The 21,046-nt window shown below is 49.8% G+C and overlaps 1 protein-coding gene across 4 annotated transcripts in view; it reads left to right on the top strand.

The window, feature by feature from the left end:
* The window catches only part of PTP4A3 (protein tyrosine phosphatase 4A3), a 94,846-nt gene that overhangs the window by 61,703 nt on the left and 12,097 nt on the right, over positions 1-21,046 (top strand). For all 4 annotated transcript variants that reach the window (XM_063921144.1, XM_063921147.1, XM_063921145.1 and 1 more), the window contains exons 4-5: positions 10,415-10,545; positions 12,566-12,640. In XM_063921144.1, coding sequence (XP_063777214.1) covers positions 10,415-10,545; positions 12,566-12,640 — 206 coding nt within the window. The remainder of the gene's footprint in view (positions 1-10,414; positions 10,546-12,565; positions 12,641-21,046) is intronic.

Genomic DNA, 21,046 nt, shown 5'->3' with positions numbered 1-21,046 from the left:
GCCCCTTCGTAATGTGTGTGTGTGCTCGCCCCTTCGTAATGTGTGTGTGTGTTCGCCCCTTCGTAATGTGTGTGTGTGTGTGTGCTCGCCCCTTCGTAATGTGTGTGTGTGTGTGTGTGTGTGCGCTCGCCCCTTCGTAATGTGTGTGTGTGTGTGTGTGTGTTCGCCCCTTCGGAATGTGTGTGTGTGTGTGCTCGCCCCTTCGTAATGTGTGTGTGTGTGTGTGTGCTCGCCCCTTCGTAATGTGTGTGTGTGTGTGCTCGCCCCTTCGTAATGTGTGTGTGTGCTCGCCCCTTCGTAATGTGTGTGTGTGTGTGTGCTCGCCCCTTCGGAATGTGTGTGTGTGTGCTCGCCCCTTCGTAATGTGTGTGTGTGCTCGCCCCTTCGTAATGTGTGTGTGTGTGTGTGCTCGCCCCTTCGTAATGTGTGTGTGTGCTCGCCCCTTCGTAATGTGTGTGTGTGTGTGCTCGCCCCTCCGGAATGTGTGTGTGTGTGTGTGCTCGCCCCTCCGGAATGTGTGTGTGTGTGTGCTCGCCCCTTCGTAATGTGTGTGTGTGCTCGCCCCTCCGGAATGTGTGTGTGTGTGTGTGCTCGCCCCTTCGGAATGTGTGTGTGTGTGCTCGCCCCTTCGTAGTGTGTGTGTGTGTGTGTGCTCGCCCCTTCGTAATGTGTGTGTGTGTGTGTGTGTGTGCTCGCCCCTTCGTAATGTGTGTGTGTGCTCGCCCCTTCGTAATGTGTGTGTGCTCACCCTTCTGGAATGTGAGTTAGTGGGTGTGTGCTCGCTGTCAGGTGCAGTTGCATCTGGAATTATGGAATGCCACAAGTGCGGTTATTGGGGGTCATTCAGACCTGATCACTCGCTAGGGGTTTTTTTTGCAGCGCTGCGAGCAGATAGTCACCGCCCACAGGGAAGTGTATTTTCGCTTTACAAGTGTGCGATCGCATGTGCAGACGAGCGGTACAAAATAGTTTTGTGCAGTCTCTGAGTAGCTCAGAACTTACTCAGCCGCTGCGATCACTTCAGTCTGTCCGGAGCCGGAATTGACGTCAGACACCCGCCCTGCAAACGCCTGGACACGCCTGCGTTATTCCAACCACTCCCAGAAAATGGTCAGTTGCCACCCACAAACGCCTTCTTCCTGTCAATGTCCTTGCGATCGGCTGTGCGAATGGATTCTTCGTTAAATCCACCGCACAGCGATGATCCTCTTTCTACTTGTACGACGCGCCTGCGCATTGCGGTGCATGCGTAGTTCTGACCTGATCGCTGCGCAGCGAGAAAACCTAGCCTGCGATCAGGTCTGAGTGACCCCCATTGTCTGGTTAAATCTGATGAGTGTCTGCACACTAGTTCCGGAGTATTGGCTGTGACCCAGAACCCGTGGACTGACGCGATGCAGGTGCTCCGTTAATGCTGCCACCACTTGTACAACCTGCGTGAGCGCAAACATCAGGTGGAGACGTCACTAATGGCACGTTAATAAATAGTGACCCGAAATACAGTGACACACACTGTGACATATAGTGAAAATCTGTCCTTCTGTCTTTCTATACAAATCCACAGTTTACAAGCGAAGATCGTGACATTTTACATACGAGCGTATTAAACACGGCGGAGGCAACTAACACAATTAGAAATCCCTAGCACCCCCAGGGGTGGGACAGCAGCACAGAGTATGTAAGGAGACAGCATAACTCTGGAATTGCTGGAGCAATGTACTCAGAAATTGGTACACATATGCCTTACACTCTGGGGACAAACACTGTGGGGGTCAGACACCCCTAGCACCCCTAGGGGTGGGACAGCAGCACAGAGTATTTCAGCAGACAGCATAACTCTGGAATGCCTGCAGCAATTTACAACAAACTTGGTACACATCTGACTTACACTCTGGGAACAAACACTGTGGGGGTAACACACCACTAGCACCCCTAGGGGTGAACCAGCAGCACAGAGTATATCAGTAGATGATTGATGTGTCAGTGAGGACAGGGCTGCATGTGACAGGGGCAGTGACATGATGTGAGGAGGGGAATGGAGGCAGCAGGAAGTCACAGACTGAACATTATATAGTGGGAGGAGCAGGGTCCCCAGCAGCACAGAGTATATCAGGAGATGAGGGATGTGTCAGTGAGGACAGGGCTACATGTGACAGGGGCAGTGACATGATGTGAGGAGGGGAATGGAGGCAGCAGGAAGCCACAGACTGAGAGTTATATAGTGGGAGGAGCAGGGTCCCCAGCAGCACAGAGTATATCAGGAGAGGAGTGATGTGTCAGGACAGGGCTGCATGTGACAGAGGCAATGACATGATGTGAGGAGGGGAATGGAGGTAGCAGGAAGCCACAGACTAAGAGTTTTATAGTGGGAGGAGCAGGGTCCCCAGCAGCACAGAGTATATCAGGAGATGAGTGATGTGTCAGTGAGGACAGGGCTGCATGTGACAGGGGCATGATGTCAGGAGGGGAATGAAGGCAGCAGGAAGCCACAGACTGAGAGTTATATAGTGGGAGGAGCAGGGTTCCCAGCAGCACAGAGTATATCAGTAGATGAGTGATGTGTCAGTGAGGACAGGGCAGCATGTGACAGGGGCAGTGACAGGATGTGAGGAGGGGAATGGAGGCAGCAGGAAGTCACAGACTGAGAGTTATATAGTGGGAGGAGCAGGGTCCCCAGCAGCACAGAGTATATCAGGAGATGAGTGATATGTCAGTGAGGACAGGGCTGCATGTGACAGGGGCAGTGACATGATGTGAGGAGGGGAATGGAGGCAGCAGGAAGTCACAGACTGAACATTATATAGTGGGAGGAGCAGGGTCCCCAGCAGCACAGAGTATATCAGGAGATGAGTGATGTGTCAGTGAGGACAGGGCCGCATGTGACAGGGGCAGTGACATGATGTGAGGAGGGAAAAGGAGGCAGCAGGAAACCACAGACTGAGAGTTATATAGTGTGAGGAGCAGGGTTCCCAGCAGCACAGAGTATATCAGGAGATGAGTGGTGTGTCAGTGAGGACAGGGCTGCATGTGACAGGGGCAGTGACATGATGTGAGGAGGGGAATGGAGGCAGCAGGAAGTCACAGACTGAACATTATATAGTGTGAGGAGCAGGGTTCCCAGCAGCACAGAGTATATCAGGAGATGAGTGATGTGTCAGTGAGGACAGGGCTGCATGTGACAGGGGCAGTGACATGATGTGAGGAGGAGAATGGAGACAGCAGGAGCCACAGACTGAGAGTTGTATAGTGGGAAGAGCAGGGTCCCTTGGGGGACCAAAAAGGGGTCCGGCCACTACACAAAGTGCGTCAGGGAAGCAAGATATGCCTATATACTAGATCTCCAACCAACGTAAATTAACGAACAACTATCATTCTAATTTACCATCCTCATCCCGTAGTGAAGCACGGGTATTCAGCTATCTACAATGTTATACTGTGTGTTTCATATTTACATTTATTTTTGTAAACAGACATTCTTAAAATCCCGGCCAACGCCGGGTACTCCAGATGTAGTGAGGCACTGGTTCCTGTCTGGTCTCAGTAGCTGTAGTGAGGCACTGGTTCCTCTCTGGTCTCAGTAGCTGTAGTAAGGCACTGGTTCTTGTCAGGTCTCAGCTGTAGTGAGGCACTGGTTCTTGTCTGGTCTCGGTAGCTGTAGTGAGGCACTGGTTCTTGTCTGGCCTCGGTAGCTGTAGTGAGGCACTGGTTCCTGTCTGGCCTCAGCTGTAGTGAGGCACTTGTTCTTGTGTGGTCTCAGTAGCTGTAGTGAGGCACTGGTTCCTATCTGGTCTCGGTAGCTGTAGTGAGGCACTGGTTCCTATCTGGCCTCAGCTGTAGTGAGGCACTGGTTCTTGTGTGGTCTCAGTAGCTTTAGTGAGGCACTGGTTCTTGTGTGGTCTCAGTAGCTTTAGTGAGGCACTGGTTCTTGTGTGGTCTCAGTAGCTGTCGTGAGGCACTGGTTCCTGTCTGGCCTCAGTAGCTGTAGTGAGGCACTGGTTCCTGTCTGGCCTCAGTAGCTGTGGTGAGGCACTTGACCAGCGCGTTCTGCCCCCCACCCGTCACAGAAAGCACCTACACTGGTGGGTGTGCCATGCGTCCTTGTGTTGCCGGAGAACCTCCCCCCTTGTTGCAGTGTAGCTGGGATAACTGGGGCACAAAGCAACATCTCTGAAGGTGCGTGAGCCGATGGGAAGGTGGCATTTTATGGGCGTTACAAAGTCGGACGCAGCCGCTTGGGTTAAATGCCAAACTGCCAGACCTGGGTCAGGTTTAACGGCACAAGCTGGCTCCCGAAGAGACTGCGTCGGACTGCGGCGTTTTTCCTACTGTTCACCCTCTATTTCTCTATCGTCCTAGTGGATGCTGGGGTTCCTGAAAGGACCATGGGGAATAGCGGCTCCGCAGGAGACAGGGCACAAAAAGTAAAGCTTTCCGATCAGGTGGTGTGCACTGGCTCCTCCCCCTATGACCCTCCTCCAAGCCTCAGTTAGATTTTTGTGCCCGGCCGAGAAGGGTGCAATCTAGGTGGCTCTCCTAAAGAGCTGCTTAGAAAAGTTTAGCTTAGGTTTTTTATTTTACAGTGAGTCCTGCTGGCAACAGGATCACTGCAACGAGGGACTTAGGGGAGAAGAAGTGAACTCACCTGTGTGCAGGATGGATTGGCTTCTTGGCTACTGGACATCAGCTCCAGAGGGACGATCACAGGTACAGCCTGGATGGTCACCGGAGCCTCGCCGCCGGCCCCCTTGCAGATGCTGAAACATGAAGAGGTCCAGAATCGGCGGCAGAAGACTCCTCAGTCTTCTAAAGGTAGCGCACAGCACTGCAGCTGTGCGCCATTTTCCTCTCAGCACACTTCACACGGCAGTCACTGAGGGTGCAGGGCGCTGGGAGGGGAGCGCCCTGGGAGGCAAATGAAAACCTATTTGGCTAAAAAATACCTCACATATAGCCTCCGGGGGCTATATGGAGATATTTAACCCCTGCCAGAATACACTAAAGAGCGGGAGACGAGCCCGCCGGAAAAGGGGCGGGGCCTATCTCCTCAGCACACAGCGCCATTTTCCTTACACAGCTCCGCTGGTCAGGACGGCTCCCAGGTCTCTCCCCTGCACTGCACTACAGAAACAGGGTAAAACAGGAGAGGGGGGGCAAAATAGTGGCAAAAATTATATTATAAAAGCAGCTATACAGGGAGCACTTATTATAAGGCTATCCCTGTCATATATAGCGCTTTTGGTGTGTGCTGGCAAACTCTCCCTCTGTCTCCCCAAAGGGCTAGTGGGGTCCTGTCTTCGTTAAGAGCATTCCCTGTGTGTCTGCTGTGTGTCGGTGCGTGTGTGTCGACATGTATGAGGACGATATTGGTGTGGAGGCGGAGCAATTGCCAAATATGGGGATGTCACCTCCTAGGGGGTCGACACCAGAATGGATGCCTTTATTTATGGAATTACGGGATAGTGTCAACACGCTAAAGCAGTCGTTTGACGACATGAGACGGCCGGACAATCAGTTAGTGCCTGTCCAGGCGCCTCAAACACCGTCAGGGGCGGTAAAACGCCCTTTGCCTCAGTCGGTCGACACAGACCCAGACACAGGCACTGATTCCAGTGGCGACGGTGACGAATCAACCGTATTTTCCAGTAGGGCCACACGTTATATGATTTTGGCAATGAAGGAGGCGTTACATTTAGCTGATACTACAGGTACCACTAAACAGGGTATTATGTGGGGTGTGAAAAAACTACCTATAGTTTTTCCCGAATCAGAAGAACTAAATGATGTATGTGATGAAGCGTGGGTTGCCCCCGATAAAAAGATGCTAATTTCAAAGAAGTTATTAGCTTTATACCCTTTCCCGTCAGAGGTTAGGGCGCGCTGGGAAACACCTCCTAGGGTGGACAAGGCGCTCACACGCTTATCTAAACAAGTGGCGTTACCCTCTCCTGAGACGGCCGCACTTAAAGATCCAGCAGATAGGAGGATGGAAAATATCCAAAAAAGTATATACACACATACAGGTGTTATACTACGACCAGCTATAGCGACAGCCTGGATGTGCAGTGCTGGAGTAGCTTGGTCAGAGTCCCTGATTGAAAATATTGATACCCTGGATAGGGACAATGTTTTACTGTCTTTAGAGCAAATAAAGGATGCATTTCTTTATATGCGTGATGCACAGAGGGATATCTGCACACTGGCATCACGGGTAAGTGCTATGTCCATTTCAGCCAGAAGAAGTTTATGGACGCGACAGTGGTCAGGCGATGCGGACTCAAAACGGCATATGGAAGTTTTGCCGTATAAAGGGGAGGAGTTATTTGGAGTCGGTCTATCAGATTTGGTGGCCACGGCTACAGCCGGGAAATCCACTTTTTTACCTCAAGCTACTCCCCAACAGAAAAAGACACCGACTTTTCAACCGCAGCCCTTTCGTTCCTTTAAAAACAAGAGAGCAAAGGGATATTCATATCTGCCACGAGGCAGAGGAAAGGGGAAGAGACACCAACAGGCAGCTCCTTCCCAGGAACAGAAGCCCTCCCCCGCTTCTACAAAAGCCTCAGCATGACGCTGGGGCTTCTCAAGCGGACTCGGGGGCGGTGGGCGGTCGTCTCAAGAATTTCAGCGCGCAGTGGGCTCACTCGCAGGTAGATCCCTGGATCCTGCAGATAATATCTCAGGGGTACAGGTTGGAACTAGAGACAGATCCGCCTCGCCGTTTCCTGAAGTCTGCTTTACCAACGTCCCCCTCCGAAAGGGAGACGGTTTTGGAAGCCATTCACAAGCTGTACTCTCAGCAGGTGATAGTCAAGGTACCTCTTCTACAACAGGGAAAGGGGTATTATTCCACTCTATTTGTGGTACCGAAGCCGGACGGCTCGGTAAGACCTATTCTAAATCTGAAGTCCTTGAACCTATACATAAAGAAGTTCAAGTTCAAAATGGAGTCACTCAGAGCAGTGATAGCGAACCTGGAAGAAGGGGACTTTATGGTGTCCTTGGACATCAAGGATGCGTACCTCCACGTTCCAATTTACCCCTCACACCAGGGGTACCTCAGGTTCGTTGTACAAAACTGTCACTATCAGTTTCAGACGCTGCCGTTCGGATTGTCCACGGCACCTCGAGTCTTTACAAAGGTAATGGCCGAGATGATGATTCTTCTTCGAAGAAAAGGCGTATTAATTATCCCATACTTGGACGATCTCCTAATAAGGGCAAGGTCCAGAGAACAGCTAGAGAGGGGATTAGCACTGTCTCAAGAAGTGCTAAAACAGCACGGCTGGATTCTGAATATTCCAAAATCCCAGTTAATGCCGACAACTCGTCTGCTGTTCCTAGGGATGATTCTGGACACGGTTCAGAAAAAGGTTTTTCTCCCGGAGGAAAAAGCCAAGGAGTTATCCGAGCTTGTCAGGAACCTCCTAAAACCAGGAAAGGTGTCTGTACATCAATGCACAAGAGTCCTGGGAAAAATGGTGGCTTCTTACGAAGCAATTCCATTCGGCAGATTCCATGCACGAATTTTCCAGAGGGATCTGTTGGACAAATGGTCAGGGTCGCATCTTCAGATGCACCAACGGATAACCCTGTCTCCAAGGACAAGGGTATCTCTTCTGTGGTGGTTGCAGAGTGCTCATCTATTGGAGGGCCGCAGATTCGGCATACAGGGAGTGTGGACGAGCCTGGAAACGTCTCTTCACATAAACATTCTGGAACTAAGAGCAATCTACAATGCTCTAAGCCAGGCAGAACCTCTGCTTCAAGGAAAATCGGTGTTGATCCAGTCAGACAACATCACGGCAGTCGCCCATGTAAACAGACAGGGCGGCACAAGAAGCAGGAGTGCAATGGCAGAAGCTGCAAGGATTCTTCGCTGGGCAGAGAATCATGTGATAGCACTGTCAGCAGTGTTCATCCCGGGAGTGGACAACTGGGAAGCAGACTTCCTCAGCAGACACGACCTTCACCCGGGAGAGTGGGGACTTCATCCGGAAGTCTTCCACATGCTGGTAACATGCTGGTAACCCGTTGGGAAAGACCAATGGTGGACATGATGGCGTCTCGCCTCAACAAAAAACTGGACAGGTATTGCGCCAGGTCAAGAGATCCGCAGGCAATAGCTGTGGACGCGCTGGTAACGCCTTGGGTGTACCAGTCGGTGTATGTGTTTCCTCCTCTGCCTCTCATACCAAAAGTATTGAGAATTATACGGCAAAGAGGCGTAAGAACGATACTAGTGGTTCCGGATTGGCCAAGAAGGACTTGGTACCCGGAACTTCAAGAGATGATCACGGAAGATCCGTGGCCTCTACCTCTAAGGAGGGACTTGCTTCAGCAGGGTCCCTGTCTGTTTCAAGACTTACCGCGGCTGCGTTTGACGGCATGGCGGTTGAACGCCGGATCCTAAAGGAAAAAGGCATGCCGGAAGAAGTCATTCCTACTTTGATTAAAGCAAGGAAGGAAGTAACCGTGCAACACTATCACCGCATTTGGCGAAGATATGTTGCGTGGTGCGAGGATCGGAGTGCTCCGACGGAGGAATTTCAACTGGGTCGATTCCTACATTTCCTGCAATCAGGATTGTCTATGGGTCTCAAATTGGGATCTATTAAGGTTCAAATTTCGGCCCTGTCAATTTTCTTTCAAAAAGAATTGGCTTCAGTTCCTGAAGTCCAGACTTTTGTTAAGGGAGTGCTGCATATACAGCCTCCTGTGGTGCCTCCAGTGGCACCGTGGGATCTCAATGTGGTTTTGGAATTTCTAAAATCTCATTGGTTTGAACCACTAAATAAGGTGGATTTAAAATATCTCACATGGAAAGTGACCATGTTACTAGCCCTGGCTTCGGCCAGGAGAGTGTCAGAACTGGCAGCTTTATCTTACAAAAGCCCATATCTGATTTTCCATTCGGACAGGGCAGAACTGCGGACTCGTCCGCATTTTCTCCCTAAGGTGGTGTCAGCATTTCATCTGAACCAGCCTATTGTAGTGCCTGCGGCTACAAGTGACTTGGAGGACTCCAAGTTACTGGACGTTGTCAGAGCATTAAAAATATATATTGCAAGGACAGCTGGAGTCAGAAAATCTGACTCGTTGTTTATATTGTATGCACCCAACAAGATGGGTGCTCCTGCGTCTAAGCAGACGATTGCTCGTTGGATCTGTAGCACAATCCAACTTGCACTTTCTGTGGCAGGCCTGCCACAGCCTAAATCTGTAAAGGCTCACTCCACAAGGAAGGTGGGCTCATCTTGGGCGGCTGCCCGAGGGGTCTCGGCATTACAACTTTGCCGAGCAGCTACGTGGTCAGGGGAGAACACGTTTGTAAAATTTTACAAATTTGATACTCTGGCTAAGGAGGACCTGGAGTTCTCTCATTCGGTGCTGCAGAGTCATCCGCACTCTCCCGCCCGTTTGGGAGCTTTGGTATAATCCCCATGGTCCTTTCAGGAACCCCAGCATCCACTAGGACGATAGAGAAAATAAGAATTTACTTACCGATAATTCTATTTCTCGGAGTCCGTAGTGGATGCTGGGCGCCCATCCCAAGTGCGGATTATCTGCAATAATTGTACATAGTTATTGTTAACTAATTCGGGTTATTGTTTAGGAAGCCATCTTTCGGAGGCTCCGCTGTTATCATACTGTTAACTGGGTTTGATCACAAGTTGTACGGTGTGATTGGTGTGGCTGGTATGAGTCTTACCCGGGATTCAAAATTCCTCCCTTATTGTGTACGCTCGTCCGGGCACAGTACCTAACTGAGGCTTGGAGGAGGGTCATAGGGGGAGGAGCCAGTGCACACCACCTGATCGGAAAGCTTTACTTTTTGTGCCCTGTCTCCTGCGGAGCCGCTATTCCCCATGGTCCTTTCAGGAACCCCAGCATCCACTACGGACTCCGAGAAATAGAATTATCGGTAAGTAAATTCTTATTTTCTGATAGATCCCCAGGGGTAACTGGACTTGATGCCCATCGCAATTTGGGTCTTAAACAGTCAAATTAAGGTCTGCAGAACTTTTATACTTTTGAGGATTCAATGAGTTCTCCGTAGTCTAATATTACCGCCCCATAGTCTAGCTCTTATCTGAAATATCTCCAGGTGTTATATGCGCTGGTGCGGTCTGACTGCGTGCACATCCTGCCGGTCTGCGAGCAGCCGTCACCCCATTCCCAAATCCACGCCCGCCCTCCAATCACATCACCCTGCACATTACAGAGCCACGCGCTGCATGGAGATAAATGTTCTGGTAATTGCACTGTACATACCCTCAGAAGAAATTGAGCAATATCTGTAGATGGAAAACGGTCAGAAAATGGCGTGTTAGGGCGGGGTTTGCAGGAATGGCGCTTTAAAAAAATTGGTGAATTGAAGTGTCCTTTCTTTTTTTTTTCTCTCCTGGTGTTTCAGGATTGGGCATTCGATGACGGAGCCCCACCTCCCACCAAAATCGTGGATGATTGGTTAAACTTGCTGAAAGCAAAATTCTGTGAGGACCCCGGCTGCTGCGTTGCTGTGCACTGCGTGGCTGGACTGGGCAGGTAGGTGACCCCAAACTGGGACAAGTATTTCCAGATACTCCGGGGCTATTGCCCATTATCCTGGTGGTTGCGATGACATTTAAAGCGTCCGCTCTGGCATTACTGTTAGCAAATTGCAGGGCTTCTCTTAACTTCTAAACTAGGTCAGATTGGATAGGGGCTATTAAAGGTTCCACATGGCACAGCTGTAGGGTATTTAAGGCTCATCAGGAAATTGCTGCTATGGGTTCTAGGCTGAACAATGTTTGCCCATCTTTAGAACACATTGACCGGGCAAGTGCGTCCTCTGACCTATACTATTCATAGTACTGCAAACGCCTCAATGCTAAAAGCTGGAAAGACTTGGAAGAGGGTGATATGTAACGTTAGTGACCTTAACGAGAGATTTGCACTACTTGTCCGACCCTCTAACCTGCAATACCCACGGCTATCAGCGGCCTGTAGGAAGGACACGTTGAGGCAAGGAAATCCTCCCAATCTGCTTTATAGACCTGTATAAAGAATGAACTCTTTAGCAGCTGCCTGTAAATTTCCCCGTCCCGTTAAGTGAGCATCCTTCTTAGGGTGTGGTGCTGCGCTTCAGCTGTAGCGGGGACTGTGATTCCCGGGCAGGCTGCCAGGACAGCTGGAGATGACGTTAGGGCAGAGTACGCAAGGTCAGGACGAGCCCTCGGAGATAGCCGGACGTTCTAATCTCAAAGGCTTCTCTGAGGAGACTCTAATCTAGGAGAACTTTCTGGGGCGTTAGGAGATGTTTCGGTCATCGTTCTGTGGTGACTGACCTGCATCGCTGCGACTACGGGGGAGTTGTAGGATCCTGATGCTAGGGTCTGTGTTCTGGTCCTTCTGTAGACGTTGTCCACCTGTAGACCCTACGTAGCATGCGCTGCAATGAAGTGTGATTTTTGGGTGGAATTATAGCTGGGAAAAAGGTTTTAGAAGTCGGATGTTACAGTATTTTATACAGGAGGAAGCCGCTTTTTCCATACCTGGCGGCATATCCCAAATTAAACCCAGTCCCGGAAATTCCCTGGGGGTCTGATGTTTGCACAGTCCAGCAGGACTCCCAAAGCCTTTCTGCCTAGTGCCACCTGCTCCTCACCGCTGGTTGAGGAGAGAAATTGGTAGGAGCAGTAGACAATAGGGGGCGCTATGGTCTAGTCAATCACTCCAGACACCCACTAGCTCTGATAGGTCGCTACTGTGATAGGTCATTTTCTGGGATCGGTTTGACCTTGAACCTAAAACTTCATTTTAACTTTAAAATGATGGCTGCAGATCTCAGGCGTGTTCCCCCAGAAATTGGCGTTAGTCTCAAAAACCAAAATAAAATTCCTATTGGACGCTTGCCGTCATAGACGCTAATGACCCTTTTAATGACATGCGGTAAAATAGGATTCCTCTGCGGCACCGCTCTCCCCACCAGGTTTGGGTACGTGTACTGCTGCTGCTGTGGGTGTTTAAGCGTGCGCAGAGGGACAAACTGGTCTGAAACCCGGAAGTCCCGACATCACAAAGACCAGCTTTTATCAGGAGAGTTGTCCTTCGCGATACTAATCACGTGTTATACATATGTGATTAGTATGTAGGCGGTAATTGGCGGGATGTGCCGCATTGCGGATGCCATGCTTAGTACATCCTGCCCTTAGTCTTTTAAAATGAAGTGACTAACTTTACGTGCAGCATTTAGGGTCATACTTGGAAAGATTTGCAGGAACCTTTCTGCAATTCAAAAGTATTTGAGTTGCGTTTGGGATTTTGCGATGGTGTTTTTGGAGAACAATTGATACGGTGCAAATATTCAGAATCTGTCCATAGATGACCCTCACGTCTCCTGTTCCGCTGCTTCTCTTACGTATCGCTTAGTGGCCTGTGCGCGGTAAACTTTGTGTCCTCTACGTTCTATGAAATGTCTGTTTTACCCCGCACAGATTGCTGCTGCCGGTAAAACCTTATTGATGCTCCGGTATGATCTGCGTTTAGCTGGTTGTTCTGATTTGCTGTTTTTGTTCTCTATCAGGGCGCCAGTTCTAGTTGCTTTGGCTCTTATCGAGAGCGGGATGAAGTACGAAGACGCCATTCAGTTCATACGTCAGTAAGTGTCTGTTGTCCTGTATCTTCCACTTCTAGCCCTTCACCCCCACTACTCTGATTATACATGATCAGTATTATAGAGCGTAGGCTCCTGATCCACAATGCTTCGTCAAATAGGGTGGTTAGTGCAGAATGAAATACAAATCTGCGTTACTTGTGGATCATGCATCTGCAAGTATGTATGTGCGTGTGTATGTATATATAATGTATGTATGTATGTATATATGTATGTATATATATTTCTCTAACGTCCTAGTGGATGCTGGGGACTCCGAAAGGACCATGGGGTATAGCGGCTCCGCAGGAGACTGGGCACAAAGTAAAAGCTTTAGGACTAGCTGGTGTGCACTGGCTCCTCCCCCTATGACCCTCCTCCAAGCCTCAGTTAAGATTTTGTGCCCGAACGAGAAGGGTGCAATCTAGGTGGCTCTCCTGAGCTGCTTAGAGTAAAAGTTTAAATAGGTTTTTTTATTTTCAGTGAGACCTGCTGGCAACAGGCTCACTGCATCGAGGGACTAAGGGGAGAAGAAGCAAACTCACCTGCGTGCAGAGTGGATTGGGCTTCTTAGGCTACTGGACATTAGCTCCAGAGGGACGATCACAGGCCCAGCCATGGATGGGTCCCGGAGCCGCGCCGCCGGCCCCCTTACAGAGCCAGAAGAGTGAAGAGGTCCGGAAAATCGGCGGCATAAGACGTCCTGTCTTCAATAAGGTAGCGCACAGCACCGCAGCTGTGCGCCATTGCTCTCCGCACACTTCACACTCCGGTCACTGAGGGTGCAGGGCGCTGGGGGGGGCGCCCTGGGACGCAATGAAAATACCTTAAATGGCTAAAAATACATCACATATAGCTCCTGGGCTATATGGATGTATTTAACCCCTGCCAGTTTTCCACAAAAAAGCGGGAGAAAGGCCGCCGAAAAAGGGGCGGAGCCTATCTCCTCAGCACACAAGCGCCATTTTTTCCTCACAGCTCCGTTGGAGGAAGGCGCCCTGACTCTCCCCTGCAGTCCTGCACAACAGAAACAGGGTAAAACAAGAGAGGGGGGGCACTAAATTGGCATATTAATATATACAGCAGCTATATTAGGGAAAAACACTTATATAAGGTTATCCCTAAATATATATATATATATATAGCGCTCTGGTGTGTGCTGGCAAACTCTCCCTCTGTCTCCCCAAAAGGCTAGTGGGGTCCTGTCCTCTATCAGAGCATTCCCTGTGTGTGTGCTGTGTGTCGGTACGCTGTGTCGACATGTATGAGGAGGAAAATGGTGTGGAGGCGGAGCAATTGCCTGTGTTAGTGATGTCACCCCCTAGGGAGTCGACACCTGACTGGATGGTCTTATGGAAAGAATTACGTGATAGTGTCGGCACTTTACAAAAGACTGTTGACGACATGAGACAGCCGGCAAATCAGTTAATACCTGTACAGGCGTCTCAAACACCGTCAGGGGCTATAAAACGCCCGTTACCTCAGGTCGATACAGACACGGACACTGACTCCAGTGTCGACGGTGAGGAAACAAACGTATTTTCCAGTAGGGCCACACGTTACATGATCACGGCAATGAAGGAGGTTTTGAACATTTCTGATACTACAAGTACCACAAAAAAGGGTATTATGTGGGGTGTGAAAAAACTACCCGTAGTTTTTCCTGAATCAGATGAATTAAATGAGGTGTGTGATGAAGCGTGGGTTTCCCCCGATAAAAAACTGCTAATTTCTAAAAAATTATTGGCATTATACCCTTTCCCACCAGAGGTTAGGGCGCGTTGGGAAACACCCCCTAGCGTAGATAAGGCGCTCACACGCTTATCAAAACAAGTGGCGTTACCGTCCCCTGATACGGCCGCCCTCAAGGAACCAGCTGATAGAAGGCTGGAAAATATCCTAAAAAGTATATACACACATACTGGTATTATACTGTGACCAGCAATCGCCTCAGCCTGGATGTGCAGTGCTGGGGTGGCTTGGTCGGATTCCCTGACTGAAAATATTGATACCCTGGACAGGGACAGTATATTATTGACTATAGAGCATTTAAAGGATGTATTTCTATATATGCGAGATGCACCAAGGGATATTTGCACTCTGGCATCAAGAGTAAGTGCGATGTCCATTTCTGCCAGAAGAGGATTATGGACGCGACAGTGGTCAGGGGATGCGGATTCCAAACGGCATATGGAAGTATTGCCGTATAAAGGGGAGGAGTTATTTGGGGTCGGTCTATCGGACCTGGTGGCAACGGCTGGAAAATCCACCTTTTTACCCCAAGTCACCTCGCAGCAGAAAAAGATACCGTCTTTTCAGGCTCAGTCCTTTCGTCCCCATAAGGGCAAGCGGGCAAAAGGCCACTCATATCTGCCCCGGGGCAGAGGAAGGGGAAAAAGACTGCAGCAAACAGCCTCTTCCCACGAACAGAAGCCCTCCCCCGCTTCTGCCAAGTCCTCAGCATGACGCTGGGGCCTTACAAGCGGACTCTGGCACGGTGGGGGCCCGTCTCAAGAATTTCAGCGCGCAGTGGGCACACTCGCAAGTGGACCCCTGGATCCTGCAGGTAGTATCTCAGGGGTACAAATTAGAATTCGAGACGTCTCCCCCTCGCCGGTTCCTGAAGTCTGCTTTACCAACGTCTCCCCCCGACAGGGAGGCGGTATTGGAAGCCATTCACAAGCTGTATTCCCAGCAGGTGATAATCAAGGTACCCCTCCTACAACAGGGAAAGGGGTATTATTCCACGCTGTTTGTGGTACCGAAGCCGGACGGCTCGGTGAGACCCATTTTAAATCTGAAATCCTTGAACACTTACATAAAAAGGTTCAAGTTCAAGATGGAGTCACTCAGAGCAGTGATAGCGAACCTGGAAGAAGGGGACTATATGGTGTCTCTGGACATCAAGGATGCTTACCTCCATGTCCCAATTTGCCCTTCTCACCAAGGGTACCTCAGGTTTGTGGTACAGAACTGTCACTATCAGTTTCAGACGCTGCCGTTTGGATTGTCTACGGCACCCCGGGTCTTTACCAAGGTAATGGCCGAAATGATGATTCTTCTTCGAAGAAAAGGCGTCTTAATTATCCCTTACTTGGACGATCTCCTGATAAGGGCAAGGTCCAGAGAACAGTTAGAGGTCGGAGTAGCACTATCTCAAGTAGTACTACGACAGCACGGATGGATTCTAAATATTCCAAAATCACAGCTGATTCCGACGACACGTCTGCTGTTCCTAGGGATGATTTTGGACACAGTACAGAAAAAGGTGTTTCTCCCGGAGGAGAAAGCCAAGGAGTTATCCGACCTAGTCAGGAACCTCCTAAGACCAGGCCAAGTGTCAGTACATCAATGCACAAGGGTCCTGGGAAAGATGGTGGCTTCTTACGAAGCGATTCCATTCGGCAGATTCCACGCAAGAACTTTTCAGTGGGATCTGCTGGACAAATGGTCCGGATCGCATCTTCAAATGCATCAGCGGATAACCCTGTCTCCAAGGACAAGGGGTGTCTCTCCTGTGGTGGTTACAGAGTGCTCATCTCCTAGAGGGCCGCAGATTCGGCATTCAGGATTGGGTCCTGGTGACCACGGATGCCAGCCTGAGAGGCTGGGGAGCAGTCACACAGGGAAGAAATATCCAGGGCTTGTGGTCAAGCATGGAAACGTCACTTCACATAAATATCCTGGAACTAAGGGCCATTTACAATGCCCTAAGTCAGGCAAGACCTCTGCTTCAGGGTCAGCCGGTGTTGATCCAGTCGGACAACATCACGGCAGTCGCCCACGTAAACAGACAGGGCGGCACAAGAAGCAGGAGGGCAATGATGGAAGTGGCAAGGATTCTTCGCTGGGCGGAGAATCATGTGATCGCACTGTCAGCAGTGTTCATTCCGGGAGTGGACAACTGGGAAGCAGACTTCCTCAGCAGACACGATCTTCACCCGGGGGAGTGGGGACTTCACCCAGAAGTCTTCCACATGATTGTGAACCGTTGGGAAAAACCAAAGGTGGACATGATGGCGTCCCGCCTCAACAAAAAACTGGACAGATATTGCGCCAGGTCAAGGGACCCTCAGGCAATAGCTGTGGACGCTCTGGTAACACCGTGGGTGTACCAGTCAGTGTATGTGTTCCCTCCTCTTCCTCTCATACCAAAAGTACTGAGAATCATAAGAAGGAGAGGAGTAAAGACTATACTCGTGGCTCCGGATTGGCCAAGAAGGACTTGGTACCCGGAAATTCAAGAGATGCTCACGGAAGACCCGTGGCCTCTACCTCTAAGAAAGGACCTGCTCCAGCAGGGACCATGTCTGTTCCAAGACTTACCGCGGCTGCGTTTGACGGCATGGCGGTTGAACACCGGATCCTGAAGGAAAAAGGCATTCCGGATGAAGTCATCCCTACCCTGATCAAAGCCAGGAAGGATGTAACCATACAACATTATCACCGTATTTGGCGTAAATATGTTGCGTGGTGCGAGGCTAGGAAGGCCCCTACAGAGGAATTTCAACTGGGTCGTTTCCTGCATTTCCTGCAAACAGGACTGTCTATGGGCCTCAAATTAGGGTCCATTAAGGTTCAAATTTCGGCCCTGTCAATATTCTTCCAAAAAGAACTGGCTTCTGTTCCTGAAGTTCAGACGTTTGTCAAGGGAGTACTGCATATACAGCCTCCTTTTGTGCCTCCAGTGGCACCTTGGGATCTCAATGTAGTTTTGGGATTCCTAAAATCACATTGGTTTGAACCACTCACCACTGTGGACTTAAAATATCTCACATGGAAAGTGGTAATGCTGTTAGCCCTGGCTTCAGCCAGGCGTGTCTCAGAATTGGCGGCTTTATCCTATAAAAGCCCTTACCTAATTTTTCATACGGACAGGGCAGAATTGAGGACTCGTCCTCAATTTCTTCCTAAGGTGGTTTCAGCATTTCATTTAAACCAGCCTATTGTGGTGCCTGCGGCTACTAGGGACTTGGAGGATTCCAAGTTGCTGGACGTAGTCAGGGCCCTGAAAATATGTTTCCAGGACGGCTGGAGTCAGAAAATCTGATTCGCTGTTTATCCTGTATGCACCCAGCAAGCTGGGTGCTCCTGCTTCTAAGCAGACGATTGCTCGTTGGATTTGTAGTACAATTCAGCTTGCACATTCTGTGGCAGGCCTGCCACAGCCAAAATCTGTAAAAGCCCATTCCACACGGAAAGTGGGCTCATCTTGGGCGGCTGCCCGAGGGGTCTCGGCTCTACAACTTTGCCGAGCAGCTACTTGGTCAGGGGCAAACACGTTTGGTAAATTCTACAAATTTGATACCCTGGCTGAAGAGGACCTGGAGTTCTCTCATTCGGTGCTGCAGAGTCATCCGCACTCTCCCGCCCGTTTGGGAGCTTTGGTATAATCCCCATGGTCCTTTCGGAGTCCCCAGCATCCACTAGGACGTTAGAGAAAATAAGAATTTACTTACCGATAATTCTATTTCTCATAGTCCGTAGTGGATGCTGGGCGCCCATCCCAAGTGCGGATTGTCTGCATTACTTGTACATAGTTATTGTTACAAAAATCGGGTTATTGTCGGGTTATAACAGGCTCCTTCTGTTATCATGCTGTTAACTGGGTTCAGATCACAAGTTGTACGGTGTGGCTGGTATGAGTCTTACCCGGGATTCATGAATCCTTCCTTATTGTGTACGCTCGTCCGGGCACAGTATCCTAACTGAGGCTTGGAGGAGGGTCATAGGGGGAGGAGCCAGTGCACACCAGCTAGTCCTAAAGCTTTTACTTTGTGCCCAGTCTCCTGCGGAGCCGCTATACCCCATGGTCCTTTCGGAGTCCCCAGCATCCACTACGGACTATGAGAAATAAAATTATCGGTAAGTAAATTCTTAATAAATATATATATATATATATATATATATATATATATGTCCAATACGATATGCCGGCGGTCGGGCTCCCGGCGACCAGCATACTGGCGCCGGGAGCCCGACCGCCGGCTTACCGACAGTGTGGCGACCGCAAATAAACCCCTTGCGGGCTCGCTGCGCTACGGGCGCCACACTATTTTATTCTCCCTCCAGGGGGGTCGTGGACCCCCACGAGGGAGAATAAGTGTCGGTATGCCGGCTGTCGGGCTCCCGGCGACGGTATGCTGGTCGCCGGGGGCCCGACCGCCGGCATACTGAAGACCACTATATCTATCTATATATATCAATATATATATCTATATATATCAATATATATCAATATATATATATATATATATATATATATATATATATATATATATATATATATATATATAATTATTGACTCGAGTATAAGCCTAGGGTGGGAAATGCAGCTCTACCCATACACAGCCCTCGTACTGCCAGATATGCCCCCACAGTGCCAGATATGCCCCCACAGTGCCAGATATGCCCCCTCAGTGCCACATATGCCCCCTCAGTGCCACATATGCTCCCCCAAGTGCCAAATATGCTCCCCCCAGTGCCAGGTATACGGTAACTTACCCTCCGCCGCTCCCGCGCTGTCTTGTGAAGATGGGACACGGAGGGCACAGCGCGCGCCTCTCCTGTGTCCCTCCTGCGTCTCCGGCGGCCCTGTTAAATGAAGTGCCGGTTCGTGAGCAAATCAGAGCTCACGAACGGGTACTTCATTTAATAGACCCGCCGGAGACGCAGGAGGGACACAGGAGAGGCGCGCGCTGTGCCCTCCGTGTCCCTCCTTCCCACTGCACTGACTCGAGTATAAGCCGAGGGGGCTTTTTCAGCACAAAAAAAAAGTGCTGAAAAAGTTGGCTTATACTCTAGTATATGCGGTATGTATATACATATATATGTGTGTGTGTGTGTGTGTATATGTGTATATATATATATATATATGTATATATATATAATATATGTATGTATGTATGTATGTATGTATGTATGTATGTATGTATGTATGTGTATTTCTTTTTCATCCACTAGGGGTCACTGGATTACTCTGTTAGGGATATGGATGGCTTTAGCAGAACAGGCACTGTATATTTAAATTTAGTAACTCTCCTCCCCTCCATACTTCCAGAATACCTCAGTGTTTTTTCTGTGCTCACAGCAGTGACACGCACGTGTGGGACCTCCACACTTAGTTTTGTTTTTTTGTTTTTTATATACTTTTTATTTTTTACTTTTTTCAACTTGAGCACATCCCTTCCCAGTTTAGCAAGAAACTTGGGTCCGGGATAGTGCACGCTGCACGGAAGCAGCTCCTGGCGTGTCGGTCCTCACAAAGAGCACCCTCACAGCCAACAGCAGCTCACTCTCTGACCTGCAGGAAAAGCTGGACGGAGCTTACAGAAGAAGCCCCGTCATAGCCCTCACTACAGGACGTCAGGTATGCCGGGGAACAGGGCGGTCAGCTCACGCTGCCGCCCCGCTGTGTGGGAAACGTGCTCCATTAACGCCGCCCGCTCCCGCCGCTGCTTACACACTAAGCCGCATCCGTCCTAGCCGCCGCTGTTTACGGGGCCGCCCGCCTCAGCCGCTCCACAGCGCTACCACGCTCCACCCGCAGCTGTATACGGGGACACTGCTCGGAGCGGCCGCACGTCACTCAGAGACGCCGGCCGCTCTTCCGGACCGCAGCTCCCAGGCGCTATGCACAGCGCTCCCCGGCTCCCTGCATCCGCTCCCGTCCGGTGGACAGTCGGAGCAGTTGGGGGGAGAAACCTATCCTCACTAGCAGCGCAGATGAGGGGGAGTGAATGCCATAGCAGCAGCAAAATATGGGTTGACAAGGAATAGGCTGTTAAGCTTATATTAACAGGGGGTTAGTTACAGGCTTTAAATGTGCGTAGACATGTCTTTATAACCTAAACTGTGATTCTGACTGTAAGCATGGCATGGGGGCCATTTTAACCATGCTTCCTGTTTCTGATTCCAGAACGTTCCTGTCCTACAACACTACTCCACCGGATGGCACAGGGGTGTTAGTGGGAATTTGGGATCAGGTTTCATATAGTACTGGCCACGTGCACTGCACTTAGCCATATATATATATATATATATATATATATATATATATATATATATATATATATATATATATATATATATATATATATATATATATATATATAGAATGAAGAAACGAGGCGGCACTCTGGAGACTTTGGTGAAGCAGCAAACTTTGTCAAGTGAGACTTTATCTACGTTTCGGGGTGCAAGCCCCCGTCATCAGGACACACAGTCGGGGGCTTGCACCCCGAAACGTAGATAAAGTCTCACTTGACAAAGTTTGCTGCTTCACCAAAGTCTCCAGAGTGCCGCCTCGTTTCTTCATTCCATATATACAGACCAACGGGTTTGCCTGGGAGGGCACCGGAGCGTGAGCCTTGCTCTATCAGCCCACGGGAGAGTGCCAGACATATTTCTTCT

Source organism: Pseudophryne corroboree, chromosome 5 (genome assembly GCF_028390025.1).
Source record: "Pseudophryne corroboree isolate aPseCor3 chromosome 5, aPseCor3.hap2, whole genome shotgun sequence".
Lineage (NCBI taxonomy): Eukaryota > Metazoa > Chordata > Amphibia > Anura > Myobatrachidae > Pseudophryne > Pseudophryne corroboree.
Note: the sequence above shows the minus strand (reverse complement) of the source record. Positions and strands in the feature narration are given on the sequence as shown.